Source organism: Salvelinus fontinalis, chromosome 15, assembly GCF_029448725.1.
Source record: "Salvelinus fontinalis isolate EN_2023a chromosome 15, ASM2944872v1, whole genome shotgun sequence".
Classification (NCBI taxonomy): Eukaryota; Metazoa; Chordata; class Actinopteri; order Salmoniformes; family Salmonidae; genus Salvelinus; species Salvelinus fontinalis.
In genome coordinates, this window is record NC_074679.1 from 35,052,078 (window position 1) to 35,067,545 (window position 15,468).

The 15,468-nt window shown below is 45.8% G+C and overlaps 1 protein-coding gene across 3 annotated transcripts in view; it reads right to left on the reverse strand.

Moving 5' to 3' along the window:
- Nucleotides 1-754: 754 nt before the first annotated feature.
- Nucleotides 755-15,468, reverse strand: part of ttc7b (tetratricopeptide repeat domain 7B) — a 69,928-nt gene continuing 55,214 nt past the window's right edge. For all 3 annotated transcript variants that reach the window (XM_055863552.1, XM_055863551.1, XM_055863550.1), the window contains 3 exons: nt 14,121-14,261; nt 10,547-10,749; nt 755-3,594 (listed from right to left, as the gene is read on the reverse strand). In XM_055863552.1, the coding sequence (XP_055719527.1) occupies nt 3,373-3,594; nt 10,547-10,749; nt 14,121-14,261 (566 nt within the window). In that variant the 3' untranslated portion in view covers nt 755-3,372. The remainder of the gene's footprint in view (nt 3,595-10,546; nt 10,750-14,120; nt 14,262-15,468) is intronic.

Genomic DNA, 15,468 nt, shown 5'->3' on the forward strand with positions numbered 1-15,468 from the left:
AGGCAGAGCTGTTGTGCATTAAATCATCCCCTTCCTCCCATTTCCTTCATTCCTCTACTCCGTCCCTCCTTTCTCCTGTCAGCCTTTCTGGTTTTATAACCCTCCCTCATCCATTATGTTCCTCCTTCGTTTTTCTTCTGGAAGCGCTTCGTCTATCCCCTCGGTTTGTACTTATTTTTGAACTCCTGAAATGCCTACATCAATCTATGATATTTTTTAGAACTTATAACAAGGTATGCGCAAACGTACGCGTGCACATACAGTACATACGCACACGCATAACAAATCAGGGAGACTCAGAACTCATCCAATATTCATGAATGGCGATGATGCTTCTCTTCTTGAAAGAGTAAAGATTAGGGGAAAATAAACAAGAGGTAACTCACTCTGCCATCACCATCTAACATGTAAGCCATTCATTCCCTGTTGAGATGGACTGTTTGTTCTTATCCAGACTGACTGCTCTGGTCTTTCTAGTACAAAACAGACAACAGTGCAGACAGAACCTGGCTGCCACTAGATCCCCAAACACACAGGCCTACGTCTTCTTAGTCCAGCAACACACAACACTGAAGTCCTGGAAATGTCTCACATCACTAGATGTTACCGTAACAACAGGCCCAAGAAGTGTCTTGCTCTCTGATGTATTTCAAAGTGCAAGGGATTCTTAACATGGATGATACACTGAATTTGTGTGTGTCCAATACATAACCATACCTGATCACATTAGTGTATATTACATTACGTCACTGTATTTATTCCAATCACTTTTTTATTGACATCATTATAGTTTGTCCAGTTGTATCATATATGTGCTATAGGACCAGACAGACAGACATGCTGTCTCAATGCTGCTGTTGATTGGACCATATCAAACCAGAGGCCTGGGGCATACTGGCCATTCACAACGGGACATGCCATGCAGGCTCCTATTGTGGTTGCTAGGTAGATTCTGCATTCAGAGAAGCACTACAGCAGACTAGAAACATTTATATATTTACCCTATAACTGAGCTGAAAACAGTCAGCTCCTCTCCGTTGTATACTTCAAGTACAATCTACTCAAAGAAACATATTGCAGTGTTTGTGACGCCTCCGTAATGTCATTCACTGTAAAATCTCTTTTAAACGTCTAAAATAATGAACATCTAATAATTACCAGTCAGAAATAATAATAATAATCTGCACTTATAATCAAGGGTAATGTGAAGAGAAAAAAAAAGTCCTTTGTTTTGGACAGAAAGAAACCATAGACAAGACATTAAGTGTTTTAGAATTACTGTTTTTGGCATTCACATCAGTGAGCTTGTGACCTAACTAACTGATAGAAGGTTACAGTAACTGAAATAACTACATCTGATGTAACCTAACGTAGCAGGCATTAAACACTTGCCTGAATGGGGTCCCCACATCCTGTTTCCAGGGGAAAAGGAAGCGAAGTTGAAGATACGGTAAATCAGATGTTTCCGGTCATACCGAACCCGCTGAGGGTGCATCTGATGAAGTTTATCGAGGAGGAGGAGCTCATTTCAAACACAGTAGCATCACCTGTTTTTAAACTGTTGCATTTTGGGATGCAGAGGAACAGCAAAAGGACACAACCTCACGACACACGTGTGTGTGAGGCCTTCCACACTCAGAGTGTGGGATATCATGTAAACTATAGTTTCACCATAAAATATACATCTTTCAAGTGACAGTGTGTAACTTCTTTAACAGTTTTTCCCCCATGAACAAATAACGAAAAGCCTTTTGAACACACAAATGTACAAACGCACATACAAACAAGTGCATATATACACACGCAGAGACACGCATACCGTACATACATACAAGCATTGTCAGGTTAAACACAGTCAGCATCATTTGGGTTGAAAGCTACAACAATGCACCAGCACAGACATGGGGGGGGGGGGGGGGGGGGGGCGGGTGATGGTATGTACTACTGTGGCCAGCCATTGTCCGCTGCATAGCACTACATTGTCCATGTCATCTGGAATGCAAACCTCTGCAACTCTGTCTGCCTGAAAGTCCCTCTGCACCCTCCGTCTCCTCTCCCGTCAATCAACAGCCAGAGAAAACAGATGGATCAGTGAGTAGACAGCCTGTATGGCTAACTCCCCCCCTCTCCCCACCATGTATACTGAACAAAAATTTAAAATGCAACATACAACAATTTCAACAATTTTACAGTTCATAGTTTACAGAGTTACAGTTCACACCTGTCAGGTGGATGGATTATCTTGGCAAAGGAGAAATCAGTCAATTGAAATAAATTCATTAGGCCCTAATCTATGAATTTTACATGATTGGGCATGGCTGCGCAGCCATGTGTGGGCTTGGGAGGGCATAGGCCCACCTACTTGGGAGCCAGGCCCAGCCGATCAGAAATAATTTTCCCCCACAAAAGGGCTTTATTACAGACAGAAATACTCAGTTTCATCAGCTGCCTGGATGGCTGGTCTCAGACGATCCCACAGGTGAAGAAACCGGATGAGGTCCTGGGCTGGCGTGGTTACATGTGGTCTACGGTTGTGAGGCCGGTTGGACCAACTGCCACATTTTCTAAAACAACGTTGGAGGCGGCTTATGGTAGAGAAATGAACATTCAATTATCTGGGAACACCTCTGGTGGACATTCCTGCAGTCGGCATGTCAATTGCACACTTCCTCAACTTGAGACATCTGTGGCATTGTGTTGTGTGACAAAACTGCACTTTTTAGAGTGGCATTTTATTGTCCCCAGCACAAGGTGCACCTATGTAATGATCATGCTGTTTAATCAGCTTCTTGATATGCCACACCTGTCAGGTGGATGGACTTTCTTGGCACAGGAGAAATGCTCAATAACAGGGATGTAAACAAATGTATGCACAACATTTGAGAGAAATAACCTTCTTGTGCAATTTCTGGGATCTTTCAGTTCATGAAACATGGGACCAACACTTTACATGTTGCGTTTATATTTTTGCTCAGTGTAGATTAGATAAAGGCTGGAGTGCAGGAGTCATAGTCAGGCACAGCAAGGGGTTGTGGTATACGATACAGTGGTCACAGCAGAGACTAGGGGGCGGAGACAGCACATTGGTGTTGGCATGGCAACAACAGTTACATTGATGTACATTATTGGACCAGATAATCAGTGTTTGGATTTTTTGTCCATGGTCCCTCCCTCCAGCTCATCTAGCTAGGCCTATGAATGGCCTCGAGAGGAGAGAGGTAGTTGTCTAATCTCATTAGGATGAAAGAGGTGGGCCCAAGACATCACAGGGTGGTTGATGGTGGCGCTTCTGAGGAAGGTTTTTGGCACCTTCACACTGGGGGGATAAAGCAGCTTGTGTGTGTGTGTGTATGTGCGCGTCTCTCTCCCAGGTCAGAGTTGTCGTGGTATGATGGTGAAGGGGAGTATGGGGCTGGAGGCCTCTAGCTCCAGGGCGGTGAGGAAACACTCTGTAGCGGCAGCAGCATTGCCCTGAGCCTGCAGCACCTCCCCCAGGCTGTTCCACACGTCGTGGGCCGTCGAGTTCACCTGCACCGCATCCCGAAGGATCTTCTCTGCCAGGCTGTACCGCTGCAGCTGGTGCAGGATCAGACCCTAGGAGATAGGGAGAGAGAAGGAGTGAGTGAGTGACATAGTGAAGGAGTGAGAGAGGGGGGTGAACGATGTTCTCTGCCAGGCTGTACGGCTGCAGCTGGTGCAGGATCAGATCCTAGGACAGAGGGAGAGCTAATACAGCCTGTAACACTGACTCAGAGAGGAGCGAGGAGTTTAAACCCTTCTGTTTATCACTGCCCAGCTGACTCCATCCTAGTGACACACACACGAGAGATAGAGAACTGTACAATCACATACTCCATTTAGTCACATCCTACACTCATGTAATCTCATCCTTTCAATTAACTTCTCAAAGCAGCCAGCCTTTAAAAACCAGGCTAAGTAACTGTTAATCTAACACAAAAGGTCAGCCGTTGTCGCTACAGTAGACAGCTAAATTTTTACAGAGCAACCTTGAGGCTCTTTCCCCAAGGCTACATGGAGAGAAAAGGGCTCAAACGGACAGACACACACAGAGAGAGAGAGAGAGAGAGAGAGAGAGAAAGAGAAGAGAGAGGAAAGAGAGATTGAGAAGAGAGCGAGACAGGGAAATAGAGAGGGCGAGAGAGAGAAAGAGCAAGAGAGGAGAGAGCAGTCAGCACAGTTAGAGGCCAAGGAGAGCCATCTCCTCCACCCTGTACCTCTCCACAGAACTCTGGCTGAATGACAGAAAGAGGTGTGTGTGTGTGTGTATATGTGCCCCCTGTCGCTCCCCCGAGTTGACAGGCTGTTGAGATGTGACAAGCCTGCTTATTGCGGAGACCAACGAGACAGACGCCAAAATAAATCCAAAATGAAAAGCTCAGATACAGCAGAACTGACACAGAGTGATGTGTGGCTGTGGTCCCGGCCGCAGCAAGCTGCTCTGAGCTGCTACGCTGCTTAATTAGTCAAATGTGTGTGGGAAAGCAGGACCGGCACTGTAGCCAGAGACAGACACCCCTGGGACACGCCACAAGGATAGATGGAGAGAGTGATATGTAGAGAAAAGGAAATAGAATACAGAAATAGGAGAAGTCTGGACCCTGCCCTTCCTGCATTAACACCAACTCCATTTAAATGGAACATTTTGAGAGACAGAGAGAGAGAGAGAGAGAGAAAATAAAGAAGGAGTAAAAGTCATTGCCCCTTTAACAGCATTAACTGTTAAAAAGTCGCTGGCTGCTGCTGCCAGTGCGGCGCATCGTTGGCATCTTCTCAGTAGAAACAGTGATAACTACATCTAATAACTGTCCCACTGCATCAAAGAGCTGGCACACCACTGCTACAGCATCAAGCTACCGGTCTGGTCCCAACAACGTGCAACAGCTCAACTGATACCACTGTAACCTGATCGATCAAGTAGTGGTTTGCAGCGAGTTAGCATTAATGGAGAAACACTACCCGTATAATACCACCACCAAACTGGAAGAGGTGCAGCACCATCACTAGATAAGCCCGTCTATGCCTATCAAAGAGCTCAGTAACACAGACTAGTTGGGGGATACAGGATCTGTGTTACTGTTGTCGCGATACCAGAATTTTGACTTCAATACCGATACCAGATTTAGTATCACGATACTCGCTACCATCACAATACTGGATACCAAAACGATACCAGGGCAAAAAAAGAAGGGGTTATTAGCCAAAGTCACAGAATAGAACTTGATCCAGACATAGAGTACCAGTCAAAAGTTTGGACACACCTACTCATTCAAGGGTTTTTATTTATTGTTACTATTTTCTACATTGTAGAATAATAGTGAAGACATCAAAACTATGAAATAACACATATGGAATCATGTAGTAACCAAAAAGATGTAGATTTTAGATTTAACAAGTCTAAATATATTTTATATTTCAGATTCTTCAAAGTAGCCACCCTTTGCCTTGATGACAGTGTTGCACACGCTTGGCATTCTCTCAACCAGCTTCATGAGGAAGTCACTTATTTTAAAATGGTACTGATCAACAACATTTGCATAGAATAAGCAATCTCTTCTTTTATAAAAGTGTGTACTGTCTCTTCAAGACCCATGACATCATTCACAAACACAGTTCGAGGTACAAGCAAATATGATCTTGCCTGGAAGAGATGTGAGGTGGGGGAGACGAAGTGAATGAAAATGTTTTTTGTCACAATCAGCTTTGAAATCAGCAATATTTTGCGTTATAGTTTGCATATTATCCCAAACAAGGTACTAGGGTAGTGAATTGACGGAAAGTTAGCCTACAAAGCTGGAAGCTACTGGTATCTTCTTGAATTTTATAGTGTTCCAGCCTGTAATGGACATTGTTTTGTTAACAGTAATTAACAGTTTCAACCTTTCTACATGCCGTGTTGCATTATTGATGTGTGTTAACTTCTGTGCAGCTTAAGTGGTGATGCAGCCCAGACTCCCAGTGAGGGCAGGGGCTCCTCAGGACAGCCCAGACTCCCAGTGAAGGCAGTGGCTCCTCAGAACAGCCCAGACTCCCAGTGAGGGCAGTGGTTCCTCAGAACAGCCCAGACTCCCAGTGAAGGCAGTGGCTCCTCAGGACAGCCCAGACTCCCAGTGAAGGCAGTGGCTCCTCAGGACAGGCCAGACTCCCAGTGAAGGCAGTGGCTCCTCAGGACAGGCCAGACTCCCAGTGAAGGCAGTGGCTCCTCAGGACAGCCCAGACTCCCAGTGAAGGCAGTGGCTCCTCAGGACAGGCCAGACTCCCAGTGAAGGCAGTGGCTCCTCAGGACAGGCCAGAGCTGGCAATGAGTAAGTGGAGCAGACACGGAGGAGGCACGGAGGAGACACGGAGGAGACACGGAGAAGGCACGGAGGAGACACGGAGAAGGCGTAATTTCTTTTATAATAATAAAAAATTTGCACCGTTTTTCATGTTCTAGTATCGAAAAAGAACAGAACAGTTTTGGTATATACGGTGCAACACTAATCTGTGTTACCACACGGACAGACACAGTAGATCCAAGGACAGTATGGTCGTAGCCGGTCCGGAGAGGAAATTAATATCTCATGAAAAGTGGAGGGAAGATTTGAGGGATGAAATGTGGAGAGGAATCTCAGCCTGATTCTTGGATTCAGTCTAGAAGTCACAGCTGTATCAGCAGGACCCCTCCCTCCCTCCCGCTCTTTCTTGTGCTCCCTCGCTCCATCCCTCGCCGCATCTCTCGCCCGCTTTCCGTTTGTCAGTCAGAGTGCTGGAGTGATGCACAGCCCTCCACAAACTGGCCTGTCAAGGCAGAGGGATGGAAAGAGTGGTGGATGGAGGGAGAGGGATGGAGAGGAGTGTATAAGAGTGTATAAATCGTGCCATACAGTGTGCAAGACCCATTACCACGTCGCTTTATGAGCTCTGACAGACTGACTGACAAACATTGTGCATCCCAGAGGTGACACAAACGCGATACACGGCGGAACAATCACACCACCCAGCAGCCAAACACAGCACCCAACGTCATCTATCACACCAGGCAAACTAGTCCAGTCACCATCACACCAGGCAAACTAGTCCAGTCACCATCACACCAGGAAAACTAGTCCATCCACCATCACACCAGGCAAACTAGTCCAGTCACCATCACACCAGTTACAAACTAGTCCAGTCACCATCACACCAGTTACAAACTAGTCCAGTCACCATCACACCAGTTACAAACTAGTCCAGTCACCATCACACCAGGCAAACTAGTCCAGTCACCATCACACCAGGCAAACTAGTCCAGTCACCATCACACCAGTTACAAACTAGTCCAGTCACCATCACACCAGTTACAAACTAGTCCAGTCACCATCACACCAGGCAAACTAGTCCAGTCACCATCACACCAGTTACAAACTAGTCCAGTCACCATCACACCAGTTACAAACTAGTCCAGTCACCATCACACCAGTTACAAACTAGTCCAGTCACCATCACACCAGTTACAAACTAGTCCAGTCACCATCACACCAGTTACAAACTAGTCCAGTCACCATCACACCAGTTACAAACTAGTCCAGTCACCATCACACCAGTTACAAACTAGTCCAGTCACCATCACACCAGTTACAAACTAGTCCAGTCACCATCACACCAGTTACAAACTAGTCCAGTCACCATCACACCAGTTACAAACTAGTCCAGTCACCATCACACCAGTTACAAACTAGTCCAGTCACCATCACACCAGTTACAAACTAGTCCAGTCACCATCACACCAGTTACAAACTAGTCCAGTCACCATCACACCAGTTACAAACTAGTCCAGTCACCATCACACCAGTTACAAACTAGTCCAGTCACCATCACACCAGTTACAAACTAGTCCAGTCACCATCACACCAGTTACAAACTAGTCCAGTCACCATCACACCAGTTACAAACTAGTCCAGTCACCATCACACCAGTTACAAACTAGTCCAGTCACCATCACACCAGTTACAAACTAGTCCAGTCACCATCACACCAGGCAAACTAGTCCAGTCACCATCACACCAGTTACAAACTAGTCCAGTCACCATCACACCAGTTACAAACTAGTCCAGTCACCATCACACCAGTTACAAACTAGTCCAGTCACCATCACACCAGTTACAAACTAGTCCAGTCACCATCACACCAGTTACAAACTAGTCCAGTCACCATCACACCAGTTACAAACTAGTCCAGTCACCATCACACCAGTTACAAACTAGTCCAGTCACCATCACACCAGTTACAAACTAGTCCAGTCACCATCACACCAGTTACAAACTAGTCCAGTCACCATCACACCAGTTACAAACTAGTCCAGTCACCATCACACCAGTTACAAACTAGTACAGTGACAGTCACCATCACAACAAACTAGTCCAGTCACCATCCCAACACAAACTAGTCCAGTCACCATCACAACACAAACTAGTCCAGTCACCATCACAACACAAACTAGTCCAGTCACCATCACACCAGGCAAACTAGTCCAGTCACCATCCCAACACAAACTAGTCCAGTCACCATCACAACACAAACTAGTCCAGTCACCATCACAACACAAACTAGTCCAGTCACTATCACACCAGGCAAACTAGTCCAGTCACCATCCCAACACAAACTAGTCCAGTCACCATCACAACACAAACTAGTCCAGTCACCATCACAACACAAACTAGTCCAGTCACCATCACACCACAAACTAGTCCAGTCACCATCACAACACAAACTAGTCCAGTCACCATCACAACACAAACTAGTCCAGTCACCATCACAACACAAACTAGTCCAGTCACCATCACACCAGGCAAACTAGTCCAGTCACCATCACAACACAAACTAGTCCAGTCACCATCACAACACAAACTAGTCCAGTCACCATCACAACACAAACTAGTCCAGTCACCATCACAACACAAACTAGTCCAGTCACCATCACAACACAAACTAGTCCAGTCACCATCACAACACAAACTAGTCCAGTCACCATCACAACACAAACTAGTCCAGTCACCATCACAACACAAACTAGTCCAGTCACCATCACAACACAAACTACAGTCAGAGGGACGAGGCTCCACTATTCAGCTCAGTAAGGGATGTGTGTGTCCCCACTATGGCAGCAGTCAGGACTGCTCTCCTTAGTGTTTCTCTAGAAGAAAGAGGCTCATTTATAATTCAACAGGCGTTGGAAGGAGGTCTCCACCCAGTGATCAGCTTAGCTTGGTGTAGAAGACAAAATAAGGCATTGAAAACAGACTCGCGCATGGACACACACATTTTTAGATTTCATTTTCAGCAGGATACAGGAGCACGGTCGTTCTACTAGAACACAGTTAAAGCAGAGACTTTGAACTGGGAAATCGAACACAGAGCGAGAAGAGTTATCAGCAGAGAACACAAATCAGGTCATGGTGAATAAGGACTATTTCTTCAGTCAGTCAGCCAATAAAGCTGCTCTGCTCTTTGCTGCTAGAGGACTAATCCTGTTCCTGTCTCAGCACCACCTCATCCTAGAAACGCAAGGACACAGATCCGCACGCGCACACAGAACCGCACGCGCGCACAGTTGAGTGAACAGGCACACACAATAAGACAGTTCTCCACTACAGCCCCATGCATTATCCCATTCTAGCCAGACTGTTTACAGTCACAACACAGTAGAGAAGCTCTAAACTTCTCACTTTTGCGCTAAGCTGTACAGTATATGAGAGAGAGAGAAAGAGCAAGAAAGAGTGCGAGAAAGAAATAGCGAGGGAGAGAAAGAAAGTGTGAGTGAGTAAGTGAGAGAGAGAGAGAAATAGTGAAAGAAAGAGTGAGAGAGAGAGAAAGAGTGTGAGAGAGAGAGTAAGAGTGAGAGAGCGAGTAAAAAGAACAGATTGGACAATCCCCCTGCTTGAGGTGCTGACACAGCACAATGTGGTGGTTTATTCTGCATTCACCACCAACCAATCACAAGCTTCCATTTTCAATTTCCATAATTGGGTTTTTACTATGAGCTCATCAGATAGAGAGATGCTGTGTCTCTTGTTCTTGTTCTCTCTCGGTATCTCTCCTTCTCCTCCAAAAGGCCCTTTTCATTAGGCTCAATGCAGCCTTTTCATCCCAAAAGTGTCTCGTTTGTAATAAACAGAAGGGAAAGCTAATCTGCTAACAGCATGAGTCAGACCTGCAGTCTCTCCATTCAAAGTGATGAGCAAGCAGCATGGAGGTTTACAGGGTGACAGTAACAATGGGCTTCCCCCCTCTGTCTGCACCACTTGACTATGACCTGAGAGAGCGACTCTATGGGAGGCATTATGGATACGGGACTGTGTGGCCCATAAGAGTGACAGAATGTCAGCTGTCAGACTGCATGGTTGACGTGGCAGTAGTAGGGAAGATGAGAGAGAGGGAAAACAGAACAGATGTGAACAGAGGGCTGTAGAGGTTCAGGACTCACCAGTCTCTGCATAGTCTTGACGTGGCTGGGGCTGATGATGGAGAGAGAGATAGAAGAGAGGAACAGAAGAAAAGAGAGACTCACCAGTCTTTGCATGGTCTTGACGTGGGTGGGGCTGATGGAGAGGGCCTCCTCGTACCAGCGTTTGGCCTCGTCCACGTTGCCCCGCAGCTCAGCCACCTGGCCCCGCATAAACAGCACGTTGTGGGACATGGGGAACAGGTTGGCAGCCTCCTGGGTGCAGGCCGTCGCCTCCGCAGGCTTGCCCATGCCAATGTACACCTCCGCTAGAGAGAGAAAGGAGAGAGAGAGAGAGTAGATAGGGGAGAGGAGGACCGTGAGGTGACACACTGACACAAATAACTAGGACATACACCGACTGACTAACAGAAACCGTTTCAGACAGACCCACAGACACACACTTCCTATGGTAATGGGAGGTGCAGCAGACAAGAGAGGTGATAGCTGTCTTTTGACTTAATGATTTCATCAAGAGAGGAAATGAGAGCTTCTAGCAGGTGGCAGCCAGCCTGAAAATAGGGATTTAAAGTAAAGCCCATAGATTACATTCAGACAGAGACTTGAAAGTGAGCTTTTCAAAAGCAATAAAAAACAGACTTATATCCAAAGATCATATCATGTCTTCTATTTGTCTTCCTTTTGGGTGAAATAGCTGAAAAACTATAATAATTATGAGCAAACATGACCTTACAGTGGCACTGATGTGTGTGTGTGTGATTCTGATTGTGCAAAACTGTTTCTGTATTTGACTGACTCTGTCTGTCTGTCTGTCTGTCTGTCTGTCTGTCTGTCTGTCTGTCTGTCTGTCTGTCTGTCTGTCTGTCTGTCTGTCTGTCTGTCTGTCTCCAGGCAGGCTGTTCTCTAAGCAGCCAGCTAAGCCTCCAGTGCTGTCCTCATTTGTTGGTCCCAGAGAAAGGAGGTTATATCCAGGACACCATCCCCCATCTCTCTATTCTCTGGCATTTTGGAAAATGTTCATGGAGTGACACAGCCTCCAGCAGCGTGTGTGCGTGTGGACGAGACTGTTTGGGGTTGGTTCACAAAGCCTCAGCAGCACTACTAGATAGGCAAGCAGTAGCAGCTGGCTGAGGAAGGGAGGGGACCGTGCTCTGCTCTGGCCTCCTCTTCTGGCATTTCAACGCTCGGCAGTGAGAGCAGGAGCGGATTTACCTCCCTCTCCCTGCACCCCCCCTCCTTCTCGTCTTCTCTCTACTTGCCTTCTCCCCATTTCTCTATCCTCTCTCTACCTTCCCCTTCTTTCTCTCACCCCATTTCCTTCTCTCAATGCCCCCCTCTCCTCTCACAATGCCCCCCCCCCATCCATCCTTATATCTCCCTTTCAGAGCTGATTCAAAGAGAGGCAGTTTTATTGGGAGGTGACGTCCCCTTGGTGTTATCATCAGTGTGAGTATCTAAGTATCTAAGGCTGGTAATAAGGATAATGATCAAATAAAGCAGTCAGTGTGTGTGTGTGTGTGTTCTTTCCCACCCATCGCAGGAGGACTGCAAATGAAAGGCAGTAGCAACAGTCCAGGAGGCCCTGCCTGTGATATGTTAACGCTTAACAGTGTAAGGGCTGTCGTTCTCCTCTTCCTCAGATGAGGAGAGGAGAGAAGGATCAGTGGACCAATACGCAGCATTAGGGAAATAAGCCATCTCTTTATTTTAAACGACGATGGCAACACGAAAACAAAACACTTTCAAAATACAAAACAAGAAAACGACGTAGACGAAAAACCTGAACATGAACTTACATAACTAACGTAAAACTCACGGACAGGAACAGACTACATCAAAACGAAACGAACAGCCAAACAGTCCCGTATGGTATAGACATGAACGAAACAGGAGACAATCACCCACCAACAAACAGTGAGAACACCCTACCTAAATAAGACTCTCAATTAGAGGAAAACGCAAAACACCTGCCTCTAATTAAGAGCCATACCAGGCAACCCAAAACCAACATAGAAACAGAAAACATAGACTGCCCACCCAAAACTCACGCCCTGACCATATACACATACAAAAACAACAGAAAACAGGTCAGGAACGTTACAAACAGTCAGACCACCTCACAGGAACATATCGATTCCATTAAGCTGCTGTCTGCTACCCCACCTCCCCTGAGTCAATGGATTACCACTCCCACACACACCCTGCCAATCACTAACACCACACACATGCATGAACACAAGTGCACATACAACTCCAGGATATCATTCTGGATAATGGATATCATTTTTGGTACACATAATTAATGAGAGTAGGATAAGGGTAGAATACAATAACAGCAGGATAGTACAGCAGCATTATACTAACTCCCCTCTGGCTGTCCAGCCTGTGTGTTACTTACAGAGGTGTAGTGACTCAGTGTACTACCATAGCTGTGTGTTATAGTGGTATAGTGTACTACCATAGCTGTGTGGTGTAGTGACTCAGTGTACTACCATAGCTGTGTGTTATAGTGGTATAGTGTACTACCATAGCTGTGTGGTGTAGTGACTCAGTGTACTACCATAGCTGTGTGTTATAGTGGTATAGTGTACTACCATAGCTGTGTGGTGTAGTGACTCAGTGTACTACCATAGCTGTGTGTTATAGTGGTATAGTGTACTACCATAGCTGTGTGGTGTAGTGACTCAGTGTACTACCATAGCTGTGTGTTATAGTGGCGTAGTGTACTACCATAGCTGTGTGGTGTAGTGACTCAGTGTACTACCATAGCTGTGTGTTATAGTGGCGTAGTGTACTACCATAACTGTGTGTTATAGTGGTATAGTGTACTACCATAGCTGTGTGTTATAGTGGTATAGTGTACTACCATAGCTGTGTGTTATAGTGGTATAGTGTACTACCATAGCTGTGTGTTATAGTGGTATAGTGTACTACCATAGCTGTGTGTTATAGTGGTATAGTGTACTACCATAGCTGTGTGTTATAGTGGTATAGTGTACTACCATAGCTGTGTGGTGTAGTGACTCAGTGTACTACCATAGCTGTGTGTTATAGTGGTATAGTGTACTACCATAGCTGTGTGTTATAGTGGTATAGTGTACTACCATAGCTGTGTGGTGTAGTGACTCAGTGTACTACCATAGCTGTGTGTTATAGTGGTATAGTGTACTACCATAGCTGTGTGGTGTAGTGACTCAGTGTACTACCATAGCTGTGTGTTATAGTGGTATAGTGTACTACCATAGCTGTGTGGTGTAGTGACTCAGTGTACTACCATAGCTGTGTGTTATAGTGGTATAGTGTACTACCATAGCTGTGTGTTATAGTGGTATAGTGTACTACCATAGCTGTGTGTTATAGTGGTATAGTGTACTACCATAGCTGTGTGTTATAGTGGTATAGTGTACTACCATAGCTGTGTGGTGTAGTGACTCAGTGTACTACCATAGCTGTGTGTTATAGTGGTATAGTGTACTACCATAGCTGTGTGTTATAGTGGTATAGTGTACTACCATAGCTGTGTGTTATAGTGGCGTAGTGTACTACCATAGCTGTGTGTTATAGTGGTATAGTGTACTACCATAGCTGTGTGTTATAGTGGTATAGTGTACTACCATAGCTGTGTGTTATAGTGGCGTAGTGTACTACCATAGCTGTGTGTTATAGTGTACTATCATACCTGCGTGGAGCCAGATCTGAGCCAGAGTCATCCAGGGGTGTAGGGGTCCATGTTTGGGGGCACTGCTCTGCATGGAGGATGCCACCTCTGACAGGGCCTGTTCCACCCGCGACGCCGCCATGGATGTGGCGTGGACCGAGCCTGCAGAGAGAGGGGGAGGAGGAGAGGACGACAGGGGAGAAGAGGGGGTAAGCACAGCAGTACCAGCACCTCCTTATGGTAAAAGGATGCAATTGTAGGCTAATGTTACTCCACTCATTCTGCATCCATCGTTCAGGACATTAGCTGCACAAAACTTTACACACAGACGGCTTCATGCCTTCACAAAAAGCTTCATGTTATATAGGCTACTAGTGACAGGCAGCGTTACTAAGTCAGCAGCTATTAACTGTCTATTATCCTTGCAAACCACTGATTCACATATCCAGACGTATAGACGTACAATAACCTGGCTGTAGCTGTACAAACTAGGCCAACTGATTTGGGACTGGAGTTGGTTGAAAATACTATTTGGAGTGGATACTACTTTCCCCGGGCTCTAAAGAGCAAGAGAGCTTTCATTATTGGCCTTAAAGAGCTTTAGATTAAAGCACAAATGGTCCCTATCGTCAAATCCTGTCAAGAAGATCTAGTGAAAGCACCGGGGCAAAGAAAAGTCCTGTGATGAATTTAGGGGGGAGAGAAAATATCCCTGGCTATAAAGAGATGTTTTTGATAAGGTCTTGCGAGTTGGGAGGAGAGATTTGATTTGTGTTTAAGCTGGAATGCTGCTAAGAGGATTTAGTGAAATGGGAATCAGTCTCTGGGTTCTCAATCTGCATGGCAGGCTTTTGGTGAGGCACACACGGCCACTTCACACACACACACCACACTTTCTGCATACTGGAGCTAAGTGACTCTTTTACGCTATAGACCCTTTAACAACCAGTAGCATCCATCTATGGTCCACATGAATGCTTTAACACGTACTCTTCTCCTTAACACACGTCACTCACCATTACTACCGACTGGCCATAAAACACAACACTGACTCCTTTTATTACCTCAACACACTAGTGATGAACACAATCTGAACCAGACATAGGACCGTTCTATATGGTTATAGCTCTATGATCTGAACACAATAGCTCCTCTAAGAACTCTCTCTCCTACCACTACACATCCTCATCCTTCACTCTGTCTCTCTGAACACCTACACCACAGGATTACAGGCAGGCAGGCAGCCTTTCGCGTCAAACTGCTTCACTCTTCTCTATTCTCATATCAGAAAAATAACACGTTTGCTTTCTCTCTGGCTCCCTGGTTATTGACTGAAGTGACAGTCACACAGTATGCATCTAAAAACCCT